The 24,628-nt window shown below is 48.5% G+C and overlaps 1 protein-coding gene across 5 annotated transcripts in view; it reads right to left on the bottom strand.

The window, feature by feature from the left end:
* The window catches only part of OSBP2 (oxysterol binding protein 2), a 323,767-nt gene that overhangs the window by 243,158 nt on the left and 55,981 nt on the right, over positions 1-24,628 (bottom strand). Inside the window, exon 1 of one of the 5 annotated variants that reach the window (XM_074973290.1) lies at positions 20,166-20,199. The exons of 3 other annotated variants lie outside the window; for them this stretch is intronic. In XM_074973290.1, coding sequence (XP_074829391.1) covers positions 20,166-20,184 — 19 coding nt within the window. In that variant the 5' untranslated portion in view covers positions 20,185-20,199. Of the gene's footprint in view, positions 1-3,297; positions 3,419-20,165; positions 20,200-24,628 lie in introns of those variants that run through there. One more of the 5 variants, XM_074973293.1, reaches the window with a different exon arrangement.

Here is a 24,628-nt window from a genome sequence, read left to right as displayed (position 1 = left end):
ATGCTGTACAGTTAACACTGGTGCCTTGTTCAAAGCCCAGCTAATCTGCTTCCCTAACATTCCCCCGTCTGTTGTAGTTTGATAGGATATTCTTCACTTTCTGTCCTAAGCTGCAGCTGAGTAAAGTTAAACACCTGCAGCATGGCTGCATTTCAGTGGCAGATGAACTGACCCCTGTGTCTAGTTCCTGTATCAATTAGTGAAAAGCTCTGGTGGGAAAGGAAAGGAACAGGTAAGACATAATGGCAAAGGTGATACTTTGTTAGGGTGGTCAGGACTTCATTTCCTTTTTTCTAGGGAAATGCTATTCCTTACAATGGGAATTCTCTGCATGAATAACTACATGATTCAATAACTTTAATCCAGTTTTAATTAATAGGAACTAGATTAGTCTTTTGTTATATGTCAAATAAGGATCTGATTGGCACAGAGGAAATGAGTGTCCTCAAACACATCCTCCCTGCAATGAGCTACCAAAGAAACAGGGAAAGACACAACTGAGCATGTGATGTGAATTGAGGAGAGGCCTGGGGAATGGGAGCAGGCCACCCCAGGAGTACAGGTCTGGATGGAATCCCAACAGTGGGGTGCAGGAAATATACAGTGGATCTGAGAGACATACTAACATCACTGCAAGCGCCGCCTTAGAGCTCAGAAGGGACTATCCACCCATCCATGTAAGAGACTACAGTGCCCAGTCCCCTGGTACCTAAGTATTTCCCGGGTGCACTGGGCTTGCATGGCAAAGCGCTCAGTGGACAGCATGGAGTCTTCTGAGGCTCCTGGGTGTTCTGCTTGGGATGTACGTTTTCCCACCCCAGTGACTGTGGGAACCTTTATCAGGAAGGCAAATCCTGCTTTGTCAGGCTTTGAGCCAGTCTAATCTAGCTCATTCCTCAGCAGAGCCCCCTCTACTGCAACGTTACCTGAGCCCTGCTTTGTCATCACAAGATACATCCTGCAAAGAGCAGCCACAGGGGAGGGCCTTCCTGCCTTCCTTCGCTGGGCTTCCAGTCCCATGCCTGGCGCTCTGCACGGCACCCTCTCATGGCCGGATGCTGGAGGAGTCAGAAAATGAGAAGGGAGCCTGCACAGTGCAGCTCCTCCACCACAACAAGCAAACGAACCACGCCTGCTGCTGAATTAGTGCTGCTCTTTAACCAGATGCAGTTAAAGGCCTTTAGGGGACACGGCTGGAGATTTTAAAAAGGGAACAATGAGCTAATCTCTGCTCAGAAAGAAATACAATTGATTTCCTCCAGTGACCTACATAGGATTTCCAGACTAATGAAACTGTCTGTGCCTTGTGCTTCCTTCCCACAGGGACATGAGACTCATCGCTCTCCCTGACAACAGCTCTGCTCCCCATGGCACAGGTGATGCTTCCTCTTCCACCGCTCAGCTCTGCAACCATTCCCCCTCTTTGGTTTGCAGCTTCGCTCTCTGGCAGTTCCACTGGATAAGCTCGTGGATGGCGGATCCCTGCTGCAGACTGGGTTTGCACCCAGCCGGTATTAACAAATAATCACATACCAAAAACATCGACATGTAAAGAATGTCAAAGCTGCAAAGTCCCATACCTGAAAGCTAGAAAATGCTGGAATCATTGCCTGTGCCCCTTTCATTTGCCCCCCTTGTGGGTACACATTAAGACAGAGCCTTTAATTACAGGACTGCACGTGTAACATCTGAATCCAGCCCTCTGTTTACTCTTGCACAGAACTAATTAGCGTTTGGTTTGTTTTTGGCTTAGACGAAAAGCATGGGAGGCTTAAATTAATGCAGGCCACAAGACAAACACAGCTGTACAACGTGGTACACAACTGCCTCCTCTTCAACAGAGCTGTCAAGACGAATGCAGAAAGGAACAAAGTGATCAATAAGTATTTCTGTTCTATATTTGGGGGAAAAAAGATCTAGTCATATTTCATGATGATGATGAAATACTGTTCCTATTCCAACAGTAACTCAGGAGGATGTTAAACAGTAGCTACTAAAGTAAGCCATTTAAAATCAGCAGGCCTAGAAAACTTGCAGCCAAGAGTTTTATAAGAGTGGACCAAGAAGCTTGCTGGATGGTTAATGTTGATTTTCAATAACTCTTGGAACATCAGGGGCATTTCAGAAGACTGGAAGAAAGCTACTGTTGTGCCAATATTAAAATGGGTAAATGGGACAACCTGTGTAATTATAGTCCTGATAGCTTGACATCAATTCCCGGCAAGATACCAGACTTGCTGATATGGGACTTGATTAATAAATAATTAAAGAAGGCTATATAATTAATGCCAGTCAACATGGCTTTATGGAAAATAGACCCTGTCAAACTAACCCTAGATCTTTTTTTGATAAGCTTACAGATTTAGTTGATAAAGGTAATACTCTTGATGTAGTGCACTTAGATTTCTCTAAGACATTTCTTGGTACTACACAGCATTTTGATTTAAAAAAAACTAGAACAATACAAAACTAACGTGACACCAGGGAAAATCAAGGCTTGCCCTGGGATTAACTGCACTAGGGGTTTGCATCAGCACAGCTACAAGGATGGCTAAAAACACCAACAAAGACAAGGCATAACTCTTATTACCTCCATCAAAGCTGAATCCAGACCATGACACCAGGAGGAAGTGGCATTGTACAAGATGTTAATGCAGGATAATGCAGCACTCTAGCTAGAAGTGTTACCTTTTCCCACAAGAAAACAGCAAACAGCAATACCAGCTTTGATGTTCAATTTTGTTCCATAGATACTGTCAAGGTCCTTCCCCACTCTGAACTCTAGGGTACAGATTTGGGGACCCGCATGAAAGACCCCCTAAGCTTATTCTTACCAGTTTAGGTTAAAAACTTCCCCAAGGTACAAACTTTGCCTTGGCCTTGAACCGTATGCTGCCACCACCAAGCATTTTAAACAAAGAACAGGGAAAGAGCCCACTTGGAGAACCTCTTCCCCCAAAATATCCCCCCAGGCCCTACACCCCCTTTCCTGGGGAAGGCTTGATAAGAATCCTCACCAATTTGTACAGGTGAACACAGACCCAAACCCTTGGATCTTGAGAACAATGAAAAATCAATCAGGTTCTTAAAAGAAGAATTTTAATTAAAGAAAAGGTAAAAGAATCCTCTGTAAAATCAGGATGGAAAATACTTTACAGGGTATTCAGATTCAAAACACAGAGGATCCCCCTCTGGGCAGAACCTTACAGTTACAGAAAACAGGAATAAACCTCCCTCTTAGCACAGGGAAAATTCACATGAAACAAAAGATAAACTAATCCGCCTTGCCTGGCTTACCTCTACTGGTTGCAATATTGGAGACTTGGATTAGGATGGGTTGGAGAAGATGGATTTCTGTCTGGCATCTCTCAGTCCCAAGAGAGAACCACCACGTAAACAAAGAGCACAAACAAAAGCCTTTCCCCCACTCCAGATTTGAAAGTATCTTGTCCCCTTATTGGTCCTTTGGGTCAGGTGCCAGCCAGGTTAGCTGAGCTTCTTAACCCTTTCCAGGTAACAGGAGGTTGCCTCTGGCCAGGAGGGATTTTATAGCACTGTATACAGAAAGGTGGTTACCCTTCCCTTTATATTTATGACAGATACATTTCAGCCCCCGTGAATATCGACACACAATGGCAGAGCCTACGTCTGATGTAGCAGCTAATTCCTCCCAGGCAGGGCGCAGAACCGGACATCACAGGAACACAGGTGAACATTCTAAGTAACCAAGTGACAACACAGCGATTAACATTTGATCACGAGTCAGGGAAAGGGCCATTATGTGCTTCAGATATAAAAAGAAGCATTTGTAATCAAGATAATTACATTGACATGCAAATGATGCCTGCAACGTCTTAGCAATGCAAACGTTTCTGATGCATTTTCTTTTAAGATTGTTTTTCTCTTGAAATCCAGATCGCTGCTTATAGGTCTCTCACATTAGTATTTTTAGGGCACATTCACTGTGAGAAATAGCTGTTTAAATCAATGTCCTTTACCAAGTCACCAGGGCTGATGTGTCTGTGTGTAATGTGTCTGAGGCTGAACATGCATTGCCCTCCTGCTGGGGGGAAGGGGCCCACCTGACTCATCTCTTCTGGGTCTTATACCCAGTTCCAGCGTTGGTGGATCTGAGCACAGCAGCTCCGCTCTGGCTGCCTGCTCTAGAACTGGGTTCAAGCTGGGTCTGGTGGAACCCAGTGTGGGGAGGAGATGCTGCTTACCACATGCGCTTTGAGTTTCGATTACTCTCTGGAGAACATTTCACTTCCAATAGAACCAAAGACAGGAATTGGTCCAGAGGGGTCTGTGCATCTGGCCTGTGCAGCCTGGCTAGGTGAGGTGCTTCGGGGAGTTCCTCACACCTACTTGTCCTCTCTCTCCTTCACTGGCTCCATCCTCAGGCTGTTACCTCAGCAATAAGCTTGGCATTAATACCGAGACTGCACGATTAGACAGCTCCTGCCTCCATCCAAACATCCTCTGGCCTCCCTTGTCTCAGTCCGCTCCTCCATTTGCCACCCGCTGCCAGGATCCCACTGGCTCCTGACCCTCTTCTCTCTTGCACATCTCAAAGGCCAGTAAATCTGCCTATCACGTCCGACCCACCCACCACATCGGATATCATCTGACCTGATGCACTCCTCTTCCAAACCCTAATTCCTGCCTTCACCTCCTCCCCTCCTGACCAAACGCCCTTCTTTTATGGTCTCCCTAATGTCCTCAACTGTCCAAATTACATTTCTCCCAAATCCAACAGCCCCTTTCCCCACCCCATATCCATGCCTGAAAATGGAAAGATCCCCCACCACTACCCCCTGGAACCTTTTGGCCCCTCTCAGAGCCCACAGCAAGATCTTCTCCAAACTCACCATCTCTCTGACCTCATCCGTGTCTATTCTGTAGCCTGTCCCTACGCTCAGCCAGTAGCTGCCTCCTTTCCATCCCATCCTACCTGCTCCAGCATCAGTATATGGGTATTTCCAAGAAGCTGGAGAGTGGATCCCACTGATCAGCATTATCCTTTCAAAGGGATGGAGCAGACTATGTGCTTTGTGTGTCAGGGAAAGACCTTTTGTAGTGTACAGCAGCCCGGCTGTGAACAAACTGCTTCCTCAGAGCTCGATGGGAAAGTGCATCCATCAGGAAAACAACTCGATATTAACCAGAGACCTTCCCATGGAAGGAAGCTCCCAGCCTCCCCAGGCTGGCTGCCTTTTAGAGGCCTCTGATAACAGTGTCCCCAGATTTCCCAGTGAGGAGGGCTACCTGTGCTCACACTGCCACAAGCCCCCTCCCTCTCCCTTCTGGCCCGACAGGGACCTCCCGAGACTCAGTGTGTGATATCAATTCCCTCTGAATGGCCACACTGCAATTAAAGAAACCCTTTCTTTAAGCAGCCCCAAATGGCTTGAAATGGAGTAAAATAGCAGGCTGGATATGTGTGCATTGGCTGCATTTCAGCTTGAATTGATCTTTCGTTCACCTTCCTTATCTGGCCATTTCTGCACTAAACCAGAGGAGAAATTTTCCACAGCCGCTCCCATCCACATCTTAGGCTAGTGAGTGTCTGGGTGAGCGGAGGCACTGGGCTTGTCAGATCTACAAGGGAAGCAAATGCCATAGCTATATACCACTGGTTGGATCCTCCACTGAAGTCAGTGGCAAGACTGCCAGTGAATCTGACGGGAGCAATACCAAGCCCCATATGACTATCGTGAGCAATTAAGCAGCACCTTTGCTAAATCTCTCCCCATTTGGCAGCGGTCACAGCACTTCTCTATCATTCGGCTCGGTCACTGGGAGACAGCCCAATAAAGTGGCCATCTGGATTCAGCGGAGCCGGCAATAGGATGCTGAGCTCATTGCAAGACCAGACAGGAGCTTGGCAGGGAGAAGACACCTATCTAAACACAAAGCTCTGAAGTAAAAGCAAAGGGAACCTGGGAAATGCTGGCCAAGTATGTCGCCTTTGTGTCTACAGCAGAACCTCGATTATCTGGCCTTCTCAGGGGACACCTTTGGACGATGGGAGGCTCAGTACCATGGGAGAGCTGGATGGCAAATGGCAGGAAGAGAAGCTGCCTGAACGGTCAGCTTCCGCAAGGCCAGAGAGCTGAAAAGCAGGGCGAGAGAAGAAAGAAGCCACATTATGCACCTGGGAACTGATTCTCCCTGAGCTTGGCCCCTGTTGTCAATAATACCCACTTTGCACAAGTGTCAGGAAAGGGTAGCAGTTCACGCCCAGTTTTCACAGGTGCAAATGACATGAGAGGAGGCAATAGAGGATCAGGCCCACTAGGACTTCTGTACCCAAGACTTATCAACGTGATCACCTGCTGTGCCTCCAGGATGGCAGATCTGGACACTGCAGCAGAAGGTACACGGAGCCTTCCCCATGGTTCTCCCCCTCACAGGCCTCCACAGGGACCGTGCTCTGCTGGTGAAGGCCGAGGTAGTTCACACAAACTTTGTCACCTTCTTGTATTTGGATCCCCTTCTGTGCTCCGAAACTCCCCCACGAGGCCTTCTGAGCAGGCTCGGCAAGCCAGAATCTTAGGGGACCCTCCCATTTTATGCCTCCATCCTTTACTTTCTTTCTTAATATGTTTAAGGAAGAGAAATTTGCCATAATGGACCAGGCCACTGGCCTATCAAGTGCTGCATCTTCCTTCCAGCAGGGATGAATACCTGCTGCGATACAGGATGGGGAAGAAACCATAATACACCTACCCTTTCCAAGTTCTCCTGGTTTTCATGCTTTAAAGGAAAGTCCCGATCACATGTGCAGCATAGGGAAAAGATATGTCTGGAAAAGCAACTAACCAGCCACAGGGAGCTCTGCACTAAGAGTTTTCCAGGCAATAAAAATCACAGGGCAAACTCCTTCTCCCTGTCCTGTCCCACTCGCATCTGCACTGCAGGTCCAGCTGCATGGTGGCACAATTGATACCACATGAGTTCCATACATGGAACAAGGGGAAACCACGCATCAGAGCCTGGCAGCAGAGGGAGGAGGGCTGCAGGGCCAATTGCTGGCCAGGAATCTTGCCACATGCTCCTTGGTGTCTGTTTACGATAGTTTCAGAGCTTTGCTTTTAATGCAGGGTACTGTTACACCAAACTCTTGAGAGCAATAAGGGGCACTCGCCCCAAACCAGTCCCTTGATTCCACTTGAGCAAAGCTAAACCTCACGCCTCTTGTTCCACCTGCAGATTGCTGAAATAATTCTGCTAGCCCCAGTGGCTAGAGGAACCTGTTGTTCTAATAGCCACCGTGCACACGGAGGTCAGTGCCAAATGATTTCCATGGGAGTAGGGCTGGTCACTGTATTTTTAAGACCTGCTTACCCCTCACACAGAAATCCTGCTGACAGGGGGTTCTGGGGAACAAAAACTGAACGGGGGGCTTTTGTGGGGCTTATTCAAATTGTTCGGGGGAGAGGGCTGTGCCCCCACTGAGCTTTGGAACAGTCCCATCCAAAACCCCACACTTTCTGGGGGGTTGCAGCCTCTTCCCATCTCCCTGACTGTGCAGCCCATTGCTTTCCCCTTGGCATCCGTCTCAGAGACCAGCGCTGTGAGGAGAGGAGCACAGAACAGTGAATGCTGGCCTGGGACCCCGCCTCGGTAACTGGCTCTAGGAGATCCATGCAGCGGCCCCTCCCCTGGCACGTCAGCCTTAGCACAAGTTCTGCCCACACCTTGGGGCTGCGATCTGTTCACAGTCTGCCTGGTCCCATCTTCCACCAGTGATAACAGCCTGAAAACCCCTTTGCCTCCACCTCACACAGGCCTCTCAGCACCTTCTGCCACATGGCCCTTACTCCTAGAACAGCCTCCCCCAAACTGTTCACCAAGCCCCTCTCCCCGGTCCACATCCCTCCTGATAACCCATGGCTGCCATGAGCCCTGTGGGAAGCAAGGACGGGCAACATCCGCAGCAATGCCTGGCGAGCCCCAAGAAGTGCACAGGCCCTGCCGAGTACCTGGGTTGCCTCCCCTCCCGATCACCCAGCTCACTATGGACCTGACTGCAGGAGCTGTGAAATGTCTCCTCAGAGCAGGGTTTGTTCCTGGAGTGAATACATTGCTGGGGGAGGAAAGGGGGCAGAGGCAGGAGGCTGTGATGGGGACAGTAGGCTGCCAGGAGTCTGTGTTATGGCTGCTTTTTCATGCTTTACATATGCGCCTATTTTGTGCCACCCCTACAGAAATCAATGGGGATGCTCTTCCGAAAGCTGGGCACTAAGTTTGAAAATTTTGGCCTCTGATTTATGGAAATGAGCCATTCACTTCCCTGAGCCCATGCACTGCTCCGAGCACACGCACGGTCCAAGCCCATTCACTGCTCCGAGCACACGCACGGTCCAAGCCCATTCACTGCTCTGGCCCATTCACTGCTCTGAGCACAACTGTTAGTATAAGGTGCCAGAATTTTTGCCACAGAAATAATTTCATAAACAGAAATGGTGATAGTGCTGCTTGTCTTTAGACCCTGCAGCCCTACCAAGAACTTCTACATATGTTATCAGCAGCAATCATCCTAGTTATTCTTACCCATGGAACAGGAAAATATTGGCCTGCAGCAATTTACCAATACCTAGCAAACACTGCGTACGACTCAATAAGCGTTGTCAGCAGCTCCTTACCAGTCAGTGACACCAGCATGCAGTGGGTTTGGATGGCCAGAGGCAGCGAAGAGGGTTAAGTGCTAGGTCCCAGGATTCATTTAGCTGTTGGAAGGACAGACTATCCTGGGGGATGCAGATAGACATATCTGGATTTCTTTATTCAGATATATTTCTTCAAAGACGTTGTTAAAAGAATTATTACGAAGTCAATAAACGGCAAAGAAATATACCCAGGTTTGAGCCTCCCACTCCTACATTTCCTGCAGAGAGGGGTGTGTGTTTTGTGCAGGTGCTGAGAGTTACCCAGTGAAATACACCCCCACAGGTAGGTGCAATGTTTAGCACTCAGAACAGTAACACCCTGCTCGGCAGTAAATCTGCCCTGTGGTTACAGAGATGGTGTAGATCTGGGGAAGGGATTTACCACAACAGCTCAGCCTTCCACTGATTCATCCTCCTGGCTCAAATTTAAAATGCACTGAGGAAGTTCCCAGTAAAGTCGCTTTGAGATTCCCTGAATAACAGTGCCCCGAGGGCTACGACTCTGGATTTCTCTAACCCAACCATCGCCTTCTCCTAATCATACCTCATAACAATATTCAGTTCTTCTGCTGTGTAAGCATTTTGGAAAAGCAAATATGAGGAAGCTGTTTACTTCCTTGCCATCTCTTTCCCTCTTGGGCTCTGTAGTACATCTGCAGGGAACTTTTCAATGGAACATGCCAATTTGTCAAACCCAAACCTCTGCCCAGGAAAGTTTCTCAGGTCCAGGGTGGAATTTCTGCTGGAAACCAGAGAGAGAGAAACCATGAGCAGAACAGCCAACAGCCTGGTGGTGACGGCACTCCCCGAGGCTGCAGGGACATGGGAGAACCAGGTCCAAGCCCCTACCCAAAGTGTGAACTTGAACCCAGGCCTCCCTCACCACCAGGCGAGTGGCTATTTGGGGGGCAGGAGGGCTCTCAAGGTCTCCTATTGGAGCTGCTGCACTTTGTATAAATAAGCAAATGTTCATTGGAGCAGGACGCAAGTTTGAGTCCCAGCTCCGGTGAATATTTAATTCTGTATACCAAGTGGAACAACTCCAACAGGAGAGACTGAGAAAGAAAGATGAGGCAGCCTGGATGGTAAGGCACTCAACTGAGCTATGGAAAGCCATATTCCAGCCCCTGCCCTGTCTGATTCAAACCTGGGCCTCCCACATCTCAGGTGCGCACCACACCCACTGGGCAACAGGATCAGCCTCCCATGGGCCTAATGAATATTTAATTATTTATACAAAGTGGAATGGCAGGAGAGCATGAGAGCGCCCCACCCCAGAACAGTCTGTAGCCCACTGCTTGGGGCACTCACCTGGATCTGGGAGACCTGCATTCAAGTCCCTCCTCCGAGTCAGGCAAGGCAGTGTCTGCAGCCTAGTTCTGCCATGTCTCGGCATCTTCGGGAGCTGGACCACTGGCTCGCCACTGGACCATTGGCTATCAAGGGGTGGACTCATGCTGTCCTGGTTATTCAGTTAGCACAATCTGCCCTGGATGCTTCCTTCCCACCCGGCGTTTCCTGGGCCTACCATGGCAAAGTCAGAGCCCCTTCAATAGTGAGCCGGGCCCCACCGAGTCTCAGTCCGAGACCTGATCCACACACAACGAGCCCTGTAACTACAACTGTCTTGAAATCAATCTAGGGTGCAAACCACTGTGTGAACACACTCACATTGGTTTACAAGTGGCAGGAAAGGAAGCAGACTGCCAAAATAAATAGGGCTTGCGGCCAGCAAGGGGCTCAGGCAGGACCTTCCTGGGAACGAGTGCCATAAAAAAGGGCCTTCGGCTAGAAAAGTCCTGCCCGCGACCTGCTCCCGTAGGACACTACAGCCCCAGAGCTGCCCTATTGTAGCTGCGTGCCAGGTGCGGTGGGCAAGAGTCACTCAGACACTTGAACTTCCCCTGTAGTTTTCTGTTCCTCGGGGGCGGGGGGGGGCTATTACTGTAGAACTGGGGCAGAATGGAGGAGGTCAAACCTTCTGGTGAGACATTATATCAGCTCACCAGACAAAACTCCAAGGAATCCGGAGCACTGACAGACTAGCGAGGAGGTAGAGTCCCTTCAGAATTTCTATATCTGACAAGACCTATGGACCAAAACTATTTGATGCTAAAATTGCGAATACTGGTGCAATTGCACCACCCGCAGGTTAGAGAGGTCTCCCACTACCGCACCTGCTGCAGAAAATGCAGCGTCAGTGCAGCACTGGCATTGCCCTGGCTTTTTGTTATTTCCCGGTAAAGGTAGAGGGCTGGCGCCAGGAATGTGTTTTTAAACGGAAAAGAAACCCCTGCCAGCGAAGCTGGTTTGCAGAAGGTTCTCTCTCCTTCTCCGAGTAGCACACAAAGGTGGACTGAGATGACTTGTGAGAAACTTATTCCACAAGGAGAAAAATGAGAATCAGTCAGGCTAGAAAACTAGGGAGCATCATTTGCTGTCTGCTGATCTAGGCAGAAGGGCTCATGTTTACTCCAGCCATCCCCTCGGGATGCTCGCCCTGCCCCTGGAGCATCAGCACACCACACCCCCATGCTCCAGGGCAGAGAGGACCACCAATCGCCTGGACGTGAGAGGTGGGTGAAATGAACGAGGCGATTTAGTCCAAATTCCCCATCCCCCCGGCCAGGGCTGGGCTGCTCATGAAGCGTTGTTCTCCATGCTTTACCAGTCTAGTTTCAAGAAACTAGCATGATGGGGCTCGCATGGCTTCCTTAGCCAGGCTGTTCTTCAGGCTAACAGATCTCACCCCATTCTCAACCTTAATTCCCCTTTGCTTAGTTTCAGCCCATATCCCTATTTATATGCCTTTATCACCCTAGGCACTAGTGCTGATCACTAGTAGACAATTAGCAAACATCCCTCTGTAGTCGCTGTTTACCCAGGCCATTAGCCCTTGTAATCTTTACTAAATTAATAAAGCCTTGCATTTCTTTAGCTCTCAAACTGCTTTAGAATTTCAACAGCCTTGTAGGAGGTCAGTGTTATTATTCCTATTTTACAGATAGAGAAACTGAGGCACAGCATGATTAAGGGGTTTGCCCAAGATCACAGAGCCAGCCATTGACAGAGACAAACTAGAACCCAGGAGTCTCGACTCCCAGTCCCTCACTCTAACCATCAGACAACACTGATTTCCTCCCTATTGTCTGGTCCCAATCGTTATGTGGATGGCTACATACACAATTTAAAAACTACTGATTGTTTTTCTGCTTGTTGAACATAAATATTATTTCCCAGTGTGATAAATTCATTACTAGCCCCTCCAATTTCTCTATTTCATAGCAGAATGTTTAAAACACTTGGAGTTTAAAATGCCTAATAACAAATATATTTGACTCAATTACTTAACTGCAGTTCATTGAAAAAGCCCAAGTGCTGTAACTGTGTCCCATAAACAGGCCTTAAGGAGTTAGTAATTATTTACAGGTGGGACTGGTTTTATTTAAAACATTTTTAAATGTATCCCTTGGTTTTGCCGTCTCAGAGGGGAAGGGAAGGATCCAACAGGCATATCCTCTCCAGAGTTTATTTCTAAGGCCTGGTCTACACTTGCACGTTGTAGCAGTATAACTATGTAGGTTAGAGGTGTTTGTTACCAATACAATTAAACTGGTACAACCCCTCAGGTGGAGATGGTTATACTCTGATCTAGGGGGAAAAGGTGTATGAGCATAAAGCACCTTTACACCAGCATAACTGCATCCACCCAAGGGGGGCTGTTTAACTATACTAGCAGAGTTAATAATACCTAGCTCTCACCTAGCACTTTTCATCAATAGATCTCAAAGGAGATCAGTATCATTATTCCCATTTTACAGCGGGGGAAACTGAGGCACACGGTGGGGCAGTGACTTGCCCGAGGTCACTCAGCAGACTAGTAGAACCCACATCCTCCCGGTTTCCAGGCCCGTGCTCTATTCACTAGGACACACTGCCTCCTTAAAGCAGACAAACTTTCTAATGTAGCTAAGGCCTAAATGGCAACTGCTTTTCAGTGCCCCCAAAGATTGACCAGTAGACTGACTGGCTCAAGGGCTTGGTGGTAAGCTACAGAGCCACTCTCCCGTCTGTGACCAGTCTGAACCCATCTCAGATCAGTAATGTGTGAAAGCTGCCTTGGAGTCAGCTGGTCCATCTGAATGCTGGGCTGGGATCTCCATACAACGGTGTCCGCTGCATTGACACAACCTGTCAACACATTCTCTTGACAGCATAACCATATTTCCAACACCTGCAATGTACCCGCGCACCAACAAGCCTTAGCCAACCCTCAGAGCCTAGAGACCTTTTAAACAAATCTCTTTAATACAAACAATGCTGCATGACTGGTGCAGCAGTGCCACCCTCTGGCTCCATCATCACCCTGCACTCTTCTAGCAGAGAGGAGCTGGGGGATCATTGTGAGATGTGGCTATTACAGGAATGTTTTGCTCTGTGCCATACAAGCAGCTGCACATTGCTGTGTTTAGGGAAGAATATTTTAATTCCCTATTACTGAAGTGATGCAGATTAATTACCAAGGTGAAATGCATTTACAGGAGAGGACCATGCACATTGGGGTGGGGACATTTAGACTGTACAGAGTATACACTGCATACTGACATTATGTGGAAAGTGCACAGCAAAACCGGCCTTGACCCCAGCCCCAGGGACCAGCACCAATTGCCTAGCAAAAGTGGCTCTTCAACTAATGGACAAACAATATTGTAGTGGAAACCACAGGGCTAGTTTAAAGTGGTCACTTAAGAGAGCGTGTTGCCTGTTAAAGTTGGCCCTGAATATAAACTGTATTGTACATACACAGAGAACGTACTGGGCCATATTCTGCTCTCAGCTACACCCAAAAATCCAGCGTAACTCCCATGAAATGAGTAAGACTCCTCCTTCACTTCCACCGGGAACAGAATTGAGGCCACACTGCTTTCTTTGCACCACCTTCGCTACAGCGCTCACAGATGGAGGCAACCGCTGAAAGGTAGGACTGGGCCAACTCGCTTTGTCTAATTCCAAAGCCATTTGAGCCTGGGTTCACAAGTTTAACTTGGAGCTGATCCACGGTCAGGCTCATGTTATACTGAGGTGAAGCTGAAAAAGGGTTCACAGAGAAACAATCCCCTAAGGAAAGGGGGGAAAAAGAGGAGAGACACAAATAAGCAAGTCATAAGGAGGGGAAACCAACAGAGTCTGTCTAGTGATAGTGGGTTGACAAGTGGGCAGCCTAGCTTCAGACAGGGGGGCGTAGCACAGAGCTTCCCTTAACTAGACAATCAAGGTTGGATGCTTTTTTAACAGTTCAAATGGGAGTTCTCTCGGGGAAGGTCTCTGGCCTGCCATTCAGGAGGTCAGACTCGTGAGCCCAGTACTCCCTCCCAGCCTTACAGCTTAGGAAAAGCTTGTGCCCTGGGAAGAGAAAAGACAATGGATTTAAATTACAGGAAGAAAAGCCTCCCAAAAACCTGCAAACCTAAAACCATTTGTAAGTTGTGGGGTTCCCCCTGCCAGTCAAGCAAAGAGCTGGATTTCAGGGCTTTCCTGTTTGGGGAAAGCACAGATTGGAACCTACTGATTTTACTCATGATAGCTGGGGACTGGATTTGATGACCCAGGGGGTCCCATCCAGTCCTACATACATCCCCTTTGCGGGGCAGAAGGGGTGTGGGCTTGGTGATTGAAGGGACTGTCCTACTCAAGCGTGTGTTCGAAACTGCAGACTCCAGGCAGGTCAGCCATCCCCGTGTCTGCTCGACACCTGGCTCCAGTAACCCTGAAGAATACTAGATGCCTTGACGGGAAAAGGAAATTGTGGGTGTTGTCTGAGTTACAAAAAGCCATAGTTGTCTGTTGCACTGGCACTACCAGAGCCTTGGGAGACAAAGGGAGCAAAGGCCAGGCTTCGAAAGGGCTTAGCAGCCAGAGGCGCAGCCCCAGCCAAAGGAAACGGTCAGACATCATCTGCAGCCAGTGAGAAGGCAGTGACCAAACCGGCACTCCGCACCTGGGGAGCAGGGACTGCAGGGTTACCACACCAGGCCCCACAGGTGTCTTCCTGTATGATCCCTGATCATTTCAGTGCAAAACATGCCCAGCGAAGGTGCTGTGCTGCCTGTGAGCAGGATGGGGGTTGTACTGGACAGTCTGGACTTCAGGCTGGAATGAATCTTGGTGGTCTACTGTTGTGTGTTCTGATTTCCCAGCTCTGGAGGCCGCTCTCAGAGCCACACCGGACTCTGCAGCTTCCCTGCTGCTCAGGACACAGCTGATGTACCATGCAGTGAATGCCAAATGGCTGATTCAGCTGGAGGAAACCAGCCCACCCACCTTGCTGGTCTCACAGCAGGAGTCTGGGTGACATGTAATAGCCTGTGTTATACAGGAGGTCAGAGAACATGAGCTAACGGTTCCATCTGGCCTTAACCTGTATGAGCTTCCCCCTCCATGGTACCCAGAGTCAAGACCATGCTCTCCCCTAGGCTGTGAGCAGATACACCAGGCCTATGACATGCAAACTAAGGGGTGCAGAATGGGAGCAACCCAGCTCATCCCTTCCTCCAGCTCACTGCAGAGCTGGGCCTCTACAAACAGGGATAAGGTGGGGTCAAGAGGCAGCTGCCCTTCCAGGTATCACCCAGCTCTCCAGGGTCCATAGGGCACAGCAGGAGCTGCTGCTGCTTGTGCTCTGCATGTGGCCCCTTCTGAATCCCTCCATTCCCATCCCACAAGGCAGCAGGCAGGTGGAGGGGAGAATGACCCTGGAAAGTGCCAAGATCAGGCAGATTGTGGGACAGCCGCAGGCCCCTGGCCCAAGCTCTCCAGGGGGAGGGGACGGCAAACTCTAGCCCCAACAGTTCAATGGGGAGAAGCCACTTTGCTGACGAAAAGAACTGATGGGAACTTGCTGCTCTGAAATCTCACAACCTGCTCGTGTGGAGAAGGGAGCTCGTGGACCTCTCCCCTTAGCGAGTGGGAAGTGTACTGTGGGCTCATTGTTGTAACGCACACGTTGCCTTTCCGATTGAGTGCGTTTTCCAAAGGGAAAGGGGCTGACCCGACAGCGCTAGAGCCCAGCATCTTGTCTTTGGCTGCACAACAGATGCAGGACAGGCTGCGGCAACACCCAGCACCCCTTCCCCAGCACCCTCTTCCTTGCCATGGTTACTTAACAGGAGAGAAGAGTGGGCATCCAACCTCTGGGCTCACCGCCCAGGAGGTGAGGACAGAGCTTGTGTGTGATTCTGATGGGGATGGCTGTGCTCAACAACTTTCACACTAGCCATCAGGGAAAATGTCATTCAGATGGAAACAAACCACCACAAGATGAAGCCAGAGTCTCTCTGCTGCCCCAGCCAACACCATATTAACTACTGCAGAGGGACCAGGCAATTAACCCTGTCACAATTGTCCATAGATAATTATATACACAGCCTAAGGCTGACTGAGTGGCACATTACATTCTCCTGGATTCAGCCCTTTGTTCAGACCCAGTTCTAAGCCTCGGTGCACCCGCTCCTGGTTTGGCTTCCTGTCAATATACATTTGTTCTGGTGTCTGCATTTTAACATCTGTTTATCTGGTGAGCAATTCCTGAAAAAGTCTCAAAGTCCAAAGGGATCATACTGTTTCATTCAGTGTCTCTGGAACTGATCCTGCTTTCAGTGGAGTCAAAAGGAGCAGGATCAGCCCCTCTGCTTGGAGCAACAGGACCCCTATCCAACTTCCAATTACATCTAGAGAAAGGCTCCCTTTGTCTTCTTTAGAAGGTAGATGGGGTTCTGAAAATGGAGAGTTATATATCTAGGAACAAAGAATGCAGGCCATACTTACAGGGTGCAGGACTTTATTTTGGGAAGCAGACTCCGCAAAAAAGGATTTTTTCCCTCGGGGGGGGGGGGGGGGCGCGCGACAGGGGAGGAGGAAGAATAATCAACCAAACATGAGCTCCCAATGCAACACTGTGGCCAAAAGGGCAAATGTAATCCTGGGATGCAGGAACAGAAGAATCTCCACTAGGAGTAGAGAAGTTATTTTACCTTTGTATCTGGCACTGGTGCAACTGCTGCTGCAATAGCGTGTCCAGTTCTGGTGCCCACAATTCAAGGAGGATGTTGATAAATTGCAGGGGGGTTAGAGAAGAGCCACAAGAATGATTAAAGGGTTAGAAAACCTGCCACAGAGTGATAGACTCAAGGAGCTCAATCTGTTGAGCTTAACAAGGAGAAGGTTAAGGGGTGACTTGATTAGAGCCCATAAGTATCTCACGGGGAACAAATATTTTATAGTGGGCTCTTCAATCTAGCAGAGTCTAACCCGATCCAATGGCTGAAAGTTGAAGCTAGGCACAAAGAGCCTGGAAATAGAGCTCATACCTTTTTAACAGTGAGGGTAATTACTCACTGGAACAATTTACCCAGCGTTCTGGTGGACTGTGCACCATGGGCAATTTTTAAATCAGCATTGGATTTTTCCCTAAAACATATGCTTTAGTAGTTCAAACAGGCATTATGATGGGGCAATTCTCTGGCCAGTGCTATATAGGAGGTCAGACTAGAACAGGATCTCAAACTCGAATCACCACGAGGGCCACATGAGGACTAGTACATTGGCCCAAGAGTCGCATCACTCACACCCCCCACCGCACTGCCCCCGCCCCCACTCCATCCCTTCCATTAGGCCTGCCCCTTCCCCGAAGTCCCCACCCCAACTCGCCCCCCCCCCGCCACTTTCCAACCCCTTCCCCAAATCCCCGCCGCGCCTCTTCTCCGCTTCCTCCCCTGAGCTCGCAGGTCCCGCTCCTCCCCCCTCCCTCCTGGAAAGCGTTAAGTGCCACCAAACAGCTGTTTGACAGCAGGAAGCACCTGGAGGTAGGCAGAGGAGCAGGGACATGGTGCGCTGGGGGGAGGGGGAGTGTGGGGGAGGGGAGCTTGGCAGCATGCAGTTAATAACTCCGGTGGCCCAGGAGGGTGTGGGGAGCTTGGGGGGCTGCAGGAAATAACCCTGCAGGCCACTTGTTTGAGACCCCTGGACTAGATGATCACAGTGGTCCCTTCTGGTCTGTTGATCTAACAGGGAAAGATGGAATGCAGTGATCACAAACCCTAATTTAATACAACTAGGCCTTTGTTAGTATTGAACTGATCTGGGTAACAAAACCCTGGTCTTATTTCCCTTTATCCTGGAAAAATGACAATACATGGAAAGAACAAAGAAGCCACAAAGCCTTTGAGACAGGCAACATTTATTTACAAACTGTTGAAAAGCAGGAATGGGGGAATTAGTCTACTTAACTCAAGACACGCTTTTAGCCGTGGTGAAATGGTAGCTGTGTTTGCCCAGAGCAGACGATGGGAATCCCGTACATTGAATTAAATCAGGAAAAATACACACAAAAGAAAACAGTTTCACAAAAGTAAAATAAGATGGACACAGAAGACAAAGTCATGAACAAAACGAAACAGAATGATATTGTTCAACCAGCACTTTTCAGACACTTGTCTATACAAACAATTCCAATAGCAGGCATATGTAAAACTGGCTACATAGAAAACAATACAATACTTTGTTGCAATTGTTTTCCTGATATTTATATATTCAAAGAGCAGGCGAATCCCCACCCTGAGTTAGTCTCTCTTTTCCATAAGGCTAGGAGTTACAGCTCTGTTGCTTTCATTTAATGCAGTGCTACCTTTTGATAAGGCTCACCCAGGGGACCAAGTGGTTTGTTACAATAAAAATGTGGGATGAATGGGACATTTCTAGTGGGCTTAAAATCTGCATGCCACCAAGCTAAAATGAGCTCCCCTCAGTGGCAGCTGCAGAGTTAGGCTGTTACCTCCTGCAAAATCTCCCAGTGCAAATGGCAGCAGTATTATGATTTAGTTGGGGATCGGTCCTGCTTTGAGCAGGGGGTTGGACTAGATGACCTCCCGAGGTCCCTTCCAACCCTGAGATTCTATGATTCTAGGATTATCCTAGCTGGGTTTATCAGGAAGCTGGAGAGAAACTCAGAACACCTGCAAACATTCAGAATTTCATTCTGGGTCATTCCAACCGGCAAAGTCTGGCTATTTTGCAACATTTTGTGAAATAGGATACGTCTACGCTTAAAACACTACAGTGGCGCAGCTGCAGCTGAACTGCGGTAGTGCTGACGTGTTGACACTCACCACAGCAACGGCAGGGGTTCTCCCATCACTGTAGTTAATCCACCTTTGAGAGGCTGTACCTAGGTTGACGGAAGAATTCTTCTCTTGACCTAGCACTGTCTACATCTGGGGTAGGGCGGCTTAACTACGTCTCTCCGGGGTTCGATTTTTCACACCTCTGAGACACGTTGCTATGCCGATATACGTTTTCAGCGTAGACCAGCCCATAGGGTTCGTGCCTTCAAACATGCAACAACATGTGAACTTCCATATGCTTAAAGGTGATGTTTGTTCAAGATGAACCATCAGAAAATTCAGAGTTTGCTTTCTAAAACTGGGTGTGGTCCGGAGGGGTAGTGGCTCAGCTGTCATTCCAAACCAATCACACCGATCTGGCAGCTTTTCACAGAACTGCACCATTCTCGTGACATCACACCAGTGTGAAAACCGCAAGCTCTGAGGTTTTCACGTATCTTTTGCATGGCTCCACTGATTATGTCAAGCCTCCCATTACCATGACATCACCAGAGATGTTACGGGATGGCAACACAGACCCTGGTCTACACTGCCCTACACACGTCAAACCATGTTGAGAAACTGTCTGCAATGGAGATGGCCAAGGCTTTAACAAACAACAACAAAATTAGTCTTGAAAACTGTTCACAGAACCCTGCCCTAGGCACACTACAGGCACAGTCACGCTAGCAGAAACTTTTTTTAAAAAAGGGCTTCTTGTGGTCTCACCAGAACCTGGTGGGGAGGAAGACTTTTGTCATCAGTCACCAGACAGAGAAGCCGATTTAATGTGTGTGACTGCCAGTTCCTGAACTGTATGCCTGGATCTGAGGAGCCCAAAATCAGCTTCTCAGTGTGGGGCACATGTATTCTCCAACATGTCATTTTGAAAATGAGGTATTTGAATATGTATATGCTTAATTTTATTTTATATATATATACACACACACACACCCCCCATATATATATATATATATATATATATACACACACACACACACCCCATATATATATATATATATATATATACACACACACACACACACACACACACACACACAATCAAAAAACACATTAAAAGGATACAAAGGCTGCAAAAGTGAAGAATTCAGAAGCTAGGAAATGCCCAAGAGTGCAACTTTCACCCTGCCCCCTTGTGCATACCCTCATCTCTTGTATATACAGACAGATGCTCTCCCCGGCCCCACCCAAGACTAATTAAAAAATCACATACTATTTGTCAGATAATATAATTCCACGCAATTTTTTCTACAACTTTTATCGGCATGTCATATTTTGTCACACTTATACTTACAGGTCCTTGTTGACTTACATGATAAATTCTCGTCCATCTCAACGATTGCAATAATTTAGCCAGCAGGTGTGTAGTACGTATGGTTTCTTTTCAGCCAGCAGCACAGCCTTCCTTCAGCATAGTTCAGAGTATGCGGCAATCAGCTACTGAGGTAACTTGGATGTGAATTTAGATGGCCTACATATGTCAGTGTTCGCTACTATTCTCTCCTGTAATATTGAATCTGTAGTCTGTTACATAAGCACCGTTGACTGTGTACCTTGGCTATAAATGATTTTCGTGGATTATGTCTGTAATACAGAGTCAGATGTAGTACAACAGATACTGCATGTGCCTCTAAGGCTGTAGAACAAGGTTTGATATTAGATGAATTACATGATCACATTTCTCATACAATTCGAACACCGATGCATGCCCATGAAGGGGAAGAGTTAAAGAGGAGACTGAAAACTCCAAGGTACCTGAAAGGGAAGGGGGGAAAATGGACTTATGGGCTCGACTAGGCCTGAAAGAAAACCCTCTTTCACTTCTCTTACTCTCAGTTTTGTTCTGCCTATTTACATTGCCAGATTGGGGCCCAATTGCCCTGGAAGATGGTGAGGAGAACCAGTGAAATGAAGACAACAGAAAAGCCAAGAGTGGAAAAGTGACAGAGGGGAACAGATTTTAGGTCAGACTGTTCACAACTCTGATTTTTTTCATTTGTTTTTGTTAAAAGTTCATTAGCTGATGAAAATTAAAAGGTAGGCTGTGCTGCTGGCTGAAAAGTGGCCATGCTGGGGTGAACAGGACCAAGGACCGTTTGGGGAAGTCATTCCACTGGGAGGGAATGGGCAAGGATGTTTCTACTTATGTCCGGTCTTGTGAGGTGTGCCAGAGGGTGGGAAAGCCCCAAGACCAGGTCAAGGCCCCTCTCCAGCCACCCCCCGTAATTGAGGTTCCATTTCAGCTGCAGCCCTGTCTCTGCTTCTCCCCAAGAACAGACAGAAAAAGGGGAAGTTTCTTCCCCAAATTTAAGAAGTTCCAGACTTCCCATTGGCTCTTTTGGTCAGGTGCCCGCTCCCTTCCTCTTACGTATGTAGGGAGACTTTTTAACCCTTTACAGGTAAAGCAAGTAGAGAACAACTACTGAGAGGGATTTTACAGCTAACTGGATGGCTAGGTGTCCATAAAAGGGAGCTACCCCATCCCTTCATTTAACACGGGTCTCCCAAATCACAAATGGTGCTGGCCAGCCTGGGTCCACACCAGCTGGGATTTCTTCCTGGAGGTTTAGGAAACAGAGTTAATAAGATACATGCACCTCGAATTTTGTCTGAAGAACTAAACAGTATTTTTCACATTTCAAGGAGTACAATGACTTAGAACACAGGGACTTTTTTATCTGGCTGATTCTGGGAAACCTTCCCGGGAGAGTGCATCAGCCACTTTGTTAGAGGCTCCTGAAATGTGTTGTATTTCAAAATCAAAGTCTTGAAGAGCTAAACTCCACCAAAGAAATTTTTTGTTCGTCTGACTGTGAAGCCACTTCAGTGCAGCACGGTCAGTCTGCAGGTGGAAACACCATCCCCAAATATATGGGCGTAGCTTCTCCAGAGCATACACAATGGCGTAACATTCCTTTTCTGAGACTGACCAGTTGCTAAGAAACACAACAGGATGGAATTATTGATCTGGTCCTTCCTGCATGAAAACTGCTCCCACACCACGCTCAGACGCATCTGTGGTTATGACGAACAGTTGGTTGAAGTCCGGGGTCCTTAGTACAGGGTCAGATGTAAGGGCCGCCTCAAGCTGGTTAAAGGCTTTGACACTTCTCAGTCCACTGAACTGCATTTGGCTGGTTTTTCCTGGTTAGGTCTGTCAGTGGGGTGGTAATTTGGCTGTAGTGTGGTACAAATCATTGGTAATACCCAGCCAAGCCCAAGGAGGATTGGACCTGCTTCTCTGACTTAGGGACAGGCCCATTTTGGATAGCATTTACTTTAGCCCGTAAGGGCTTGATAGTACCTGGTGGCCCACCCTGTTTAGGCCTATTCGAAATTTTTTGGCCTTAATGGTTAATCCTGCCTGCCTTATGCGCTGGAAGTCAGCTTGGAGGTGTTCCAGCTGTTCTGCCCATGAATCTGAGACTATAGCCACATCATCAAGGTAGGCGATGGCAAATTCCCCAAATCCAGCCAGAAGGTTATCTAGCAGTCTCTGGAAGGTGGTGGGTGCACTTCACAGTCCAAAAGGCTCACCTCTTCTACGCCACCATTGCTTTTTCCTTCATAGTAGACTCCTTCAGGACACTCAGCGTCATCTCTCTCCTGGGCTGTAAACTGGAGAACCTCGATTTCTGGGGAATAAAAGGGCTTTAGAGAATTAACATGGTATACTTTAGGTTTTAGGGTAGGGTCTGGGAACACTATGAGGTAATTAACAGCTCCCAGGCGCTCTCGGACCATAAATGGCCCCTCCCATGACACTTCCATCTTCTTGCCCTGGAGCGCTTTCAGGACCATGACTTGGTCACCTACTCTGAAGGAACGCTCTCTGGCATGTTTATCATACCAGGCCTTCTGCTCTTGTTGAGCATCCTGCAGGTTTTCTTGAGCAAGGGCTAGAGAGTCTTTGAGGGTGTTTTGCAGGTTGGTTACAAAGTCCAAAATGTTAGTTCCTGGAGAAGATGTAACCCCCTCCCATTGCTGCTTTACCAACTGTAATGGCCCCTTAACTTTGTGGCCATAAACGCGTTCAAAGGGTGAACTAGGATGTAGTATAGAGACCTGTAGGCAAAGAGCAACTGCTGCAACAGTAGGTCCCAATCATTGGAGTGCTCATTCATGAATTTATGTATCATGGCCCCCAAAGTCCCATTAAACTTCTCCACTAGGCCATTTGTTTGTTGGTGGTAAGAGGTGGCAACCAAGTGGTTCACCCCATGAGCTTCCCAAAGACGTTTCATGGTCCCTGCCAGAAAGTTAGTTCCCGAATCCGTAAGGATGTTGGAGGACCAACCTACCCTGGCAAAAATGTCTGCCAATGCCTGGCTCACGCTTTTAGCCCTGGTGTTGCTTAAAGCTACTGCTTACGGCCATTAGGTGGCAAAATCCATGAAGGTCGGTATGTATAACTTTCCTCTGGGTGTCTTCTTAGGGAAAGGACCCAGAATATCCACAGCTACACGCTGAAATGGAACCTCAATTACGGGGGGTGGCTGGAGAGGGGCCTTGACCTGGTCTTGGGGCTTTCCCACCCTCTGGCACACCTCACAAGACCGGACATAAGTAGAAACATCCTTGCCCATTCCCTCCCAGTGGAATGACTTCCCCAAACGGTCCTTGGTCCTGTTCACCCCAGCATGGCCACTAGGATGATCGTGGGCTAAGCTCAAGAGTTTTTCCCTATACACTACTTAGTTGGAACTACCAACTGTCTCTGAGGACGCCAGCCCTCCTTGTGCCCACTATAAAGTTTTCCTTGTATAAGAGTCCTCCTTCTACAACAAACCTGGACCTATTTGAAGAGCTGAGAGGCAGTGGGTCACCCGTGCCGCCGACCAAGCTCCTTTGAGGCTTTTATCCGCTTCTTGCTCTGCCTGGAACTGCTCCCTTGATCCTGGAGACATTAGTTCCTCATTGGGTTGTGGGCTTGGTCCCACTGGAAGTGATGCAGCTAATGGGGGTGTCTCCGTTGATTGTGAACCACTCTCCGCTGGTGCACTAGGTTGTATTTCAGGCTCCGGTTGAGATTTTTGCACCAGGTTAGCTGCTGCTCCAGGTGCAGGCCCTTTGGTGCTCACTCCCCTGACTCTGGTGGGGTTGCAAGTACAGGCTCTGGTGCTGACTGCTCCACCAGTTCTGATCCTGGGACTGGTTCTGGCTGGGTCCCAGGAACTGGATCTACAACTGCTGCCACAGACTGGGTTCTTGTAGGAGGCTCAGGAATGGGGTTAGGTGTGGAGGCCTGTTTAGCGTGGCTGCGGGTGACCATCCCCACCTTTTTTGTTAGCCAACCATGTGAGGCTAAGTATTCTCCCAGCAGCATGGGAATGGGATAATCGTCAGACTGCAAAAGTCCATATTCCTGACCAGCCCTTGTACTGGACAGGCAACTTGGCTGTAGGCAAGTTAAGAGTTGGCCTTGAAGGGTTGCACTGTCACTTGGGCCTCTAGGTTGATGAATTTGGGGTCCACCAGGGATTGGTGGATAGCTGACACCTGTGCTTAAGTATCTCTCCACGCAGTAATCTTCCTCCCGCCCACACTCACAGTTTCCCTTCTCTCTGGGGGTATTTGTGAGGCATGTGGGCCTGAAGGCTCTCGTTGGGACCCCAGGGTGATGAGTTGCAGTTGGCTGGTGCTCCTGGGGCAGTTGGCCTTCACATGCTCCAGCTCATTACATTTGAAGCATCGCCCAGCTGTCTGTGGTCTGGGGCGAGGTGGGTGGTTGGAGAGTGGGGTGGTGGAAAGAGAGGGCATCTGTGGTTTCTCTGG

The sequence above is a fragment of the Natator depressus genome, chromosome 15 (assembly GCF_965152275.1).
Source record: "Natator depressus isolate rNatDep1 chromosome 15, rNatDep2.hap1, whole genome shotgun sequence".
In the NCBI taxonomy this organism is placed as follows: Eukaryota; Metazoa; Chordata; order Testudines; family Cheloniidae; genus Natator; species Natator depressus.
The sequence above is the reverse complement of the archived record's forward strand: the minus strand, read 5'-3'. Positions and strand labels throughout refer to the sequence as shown.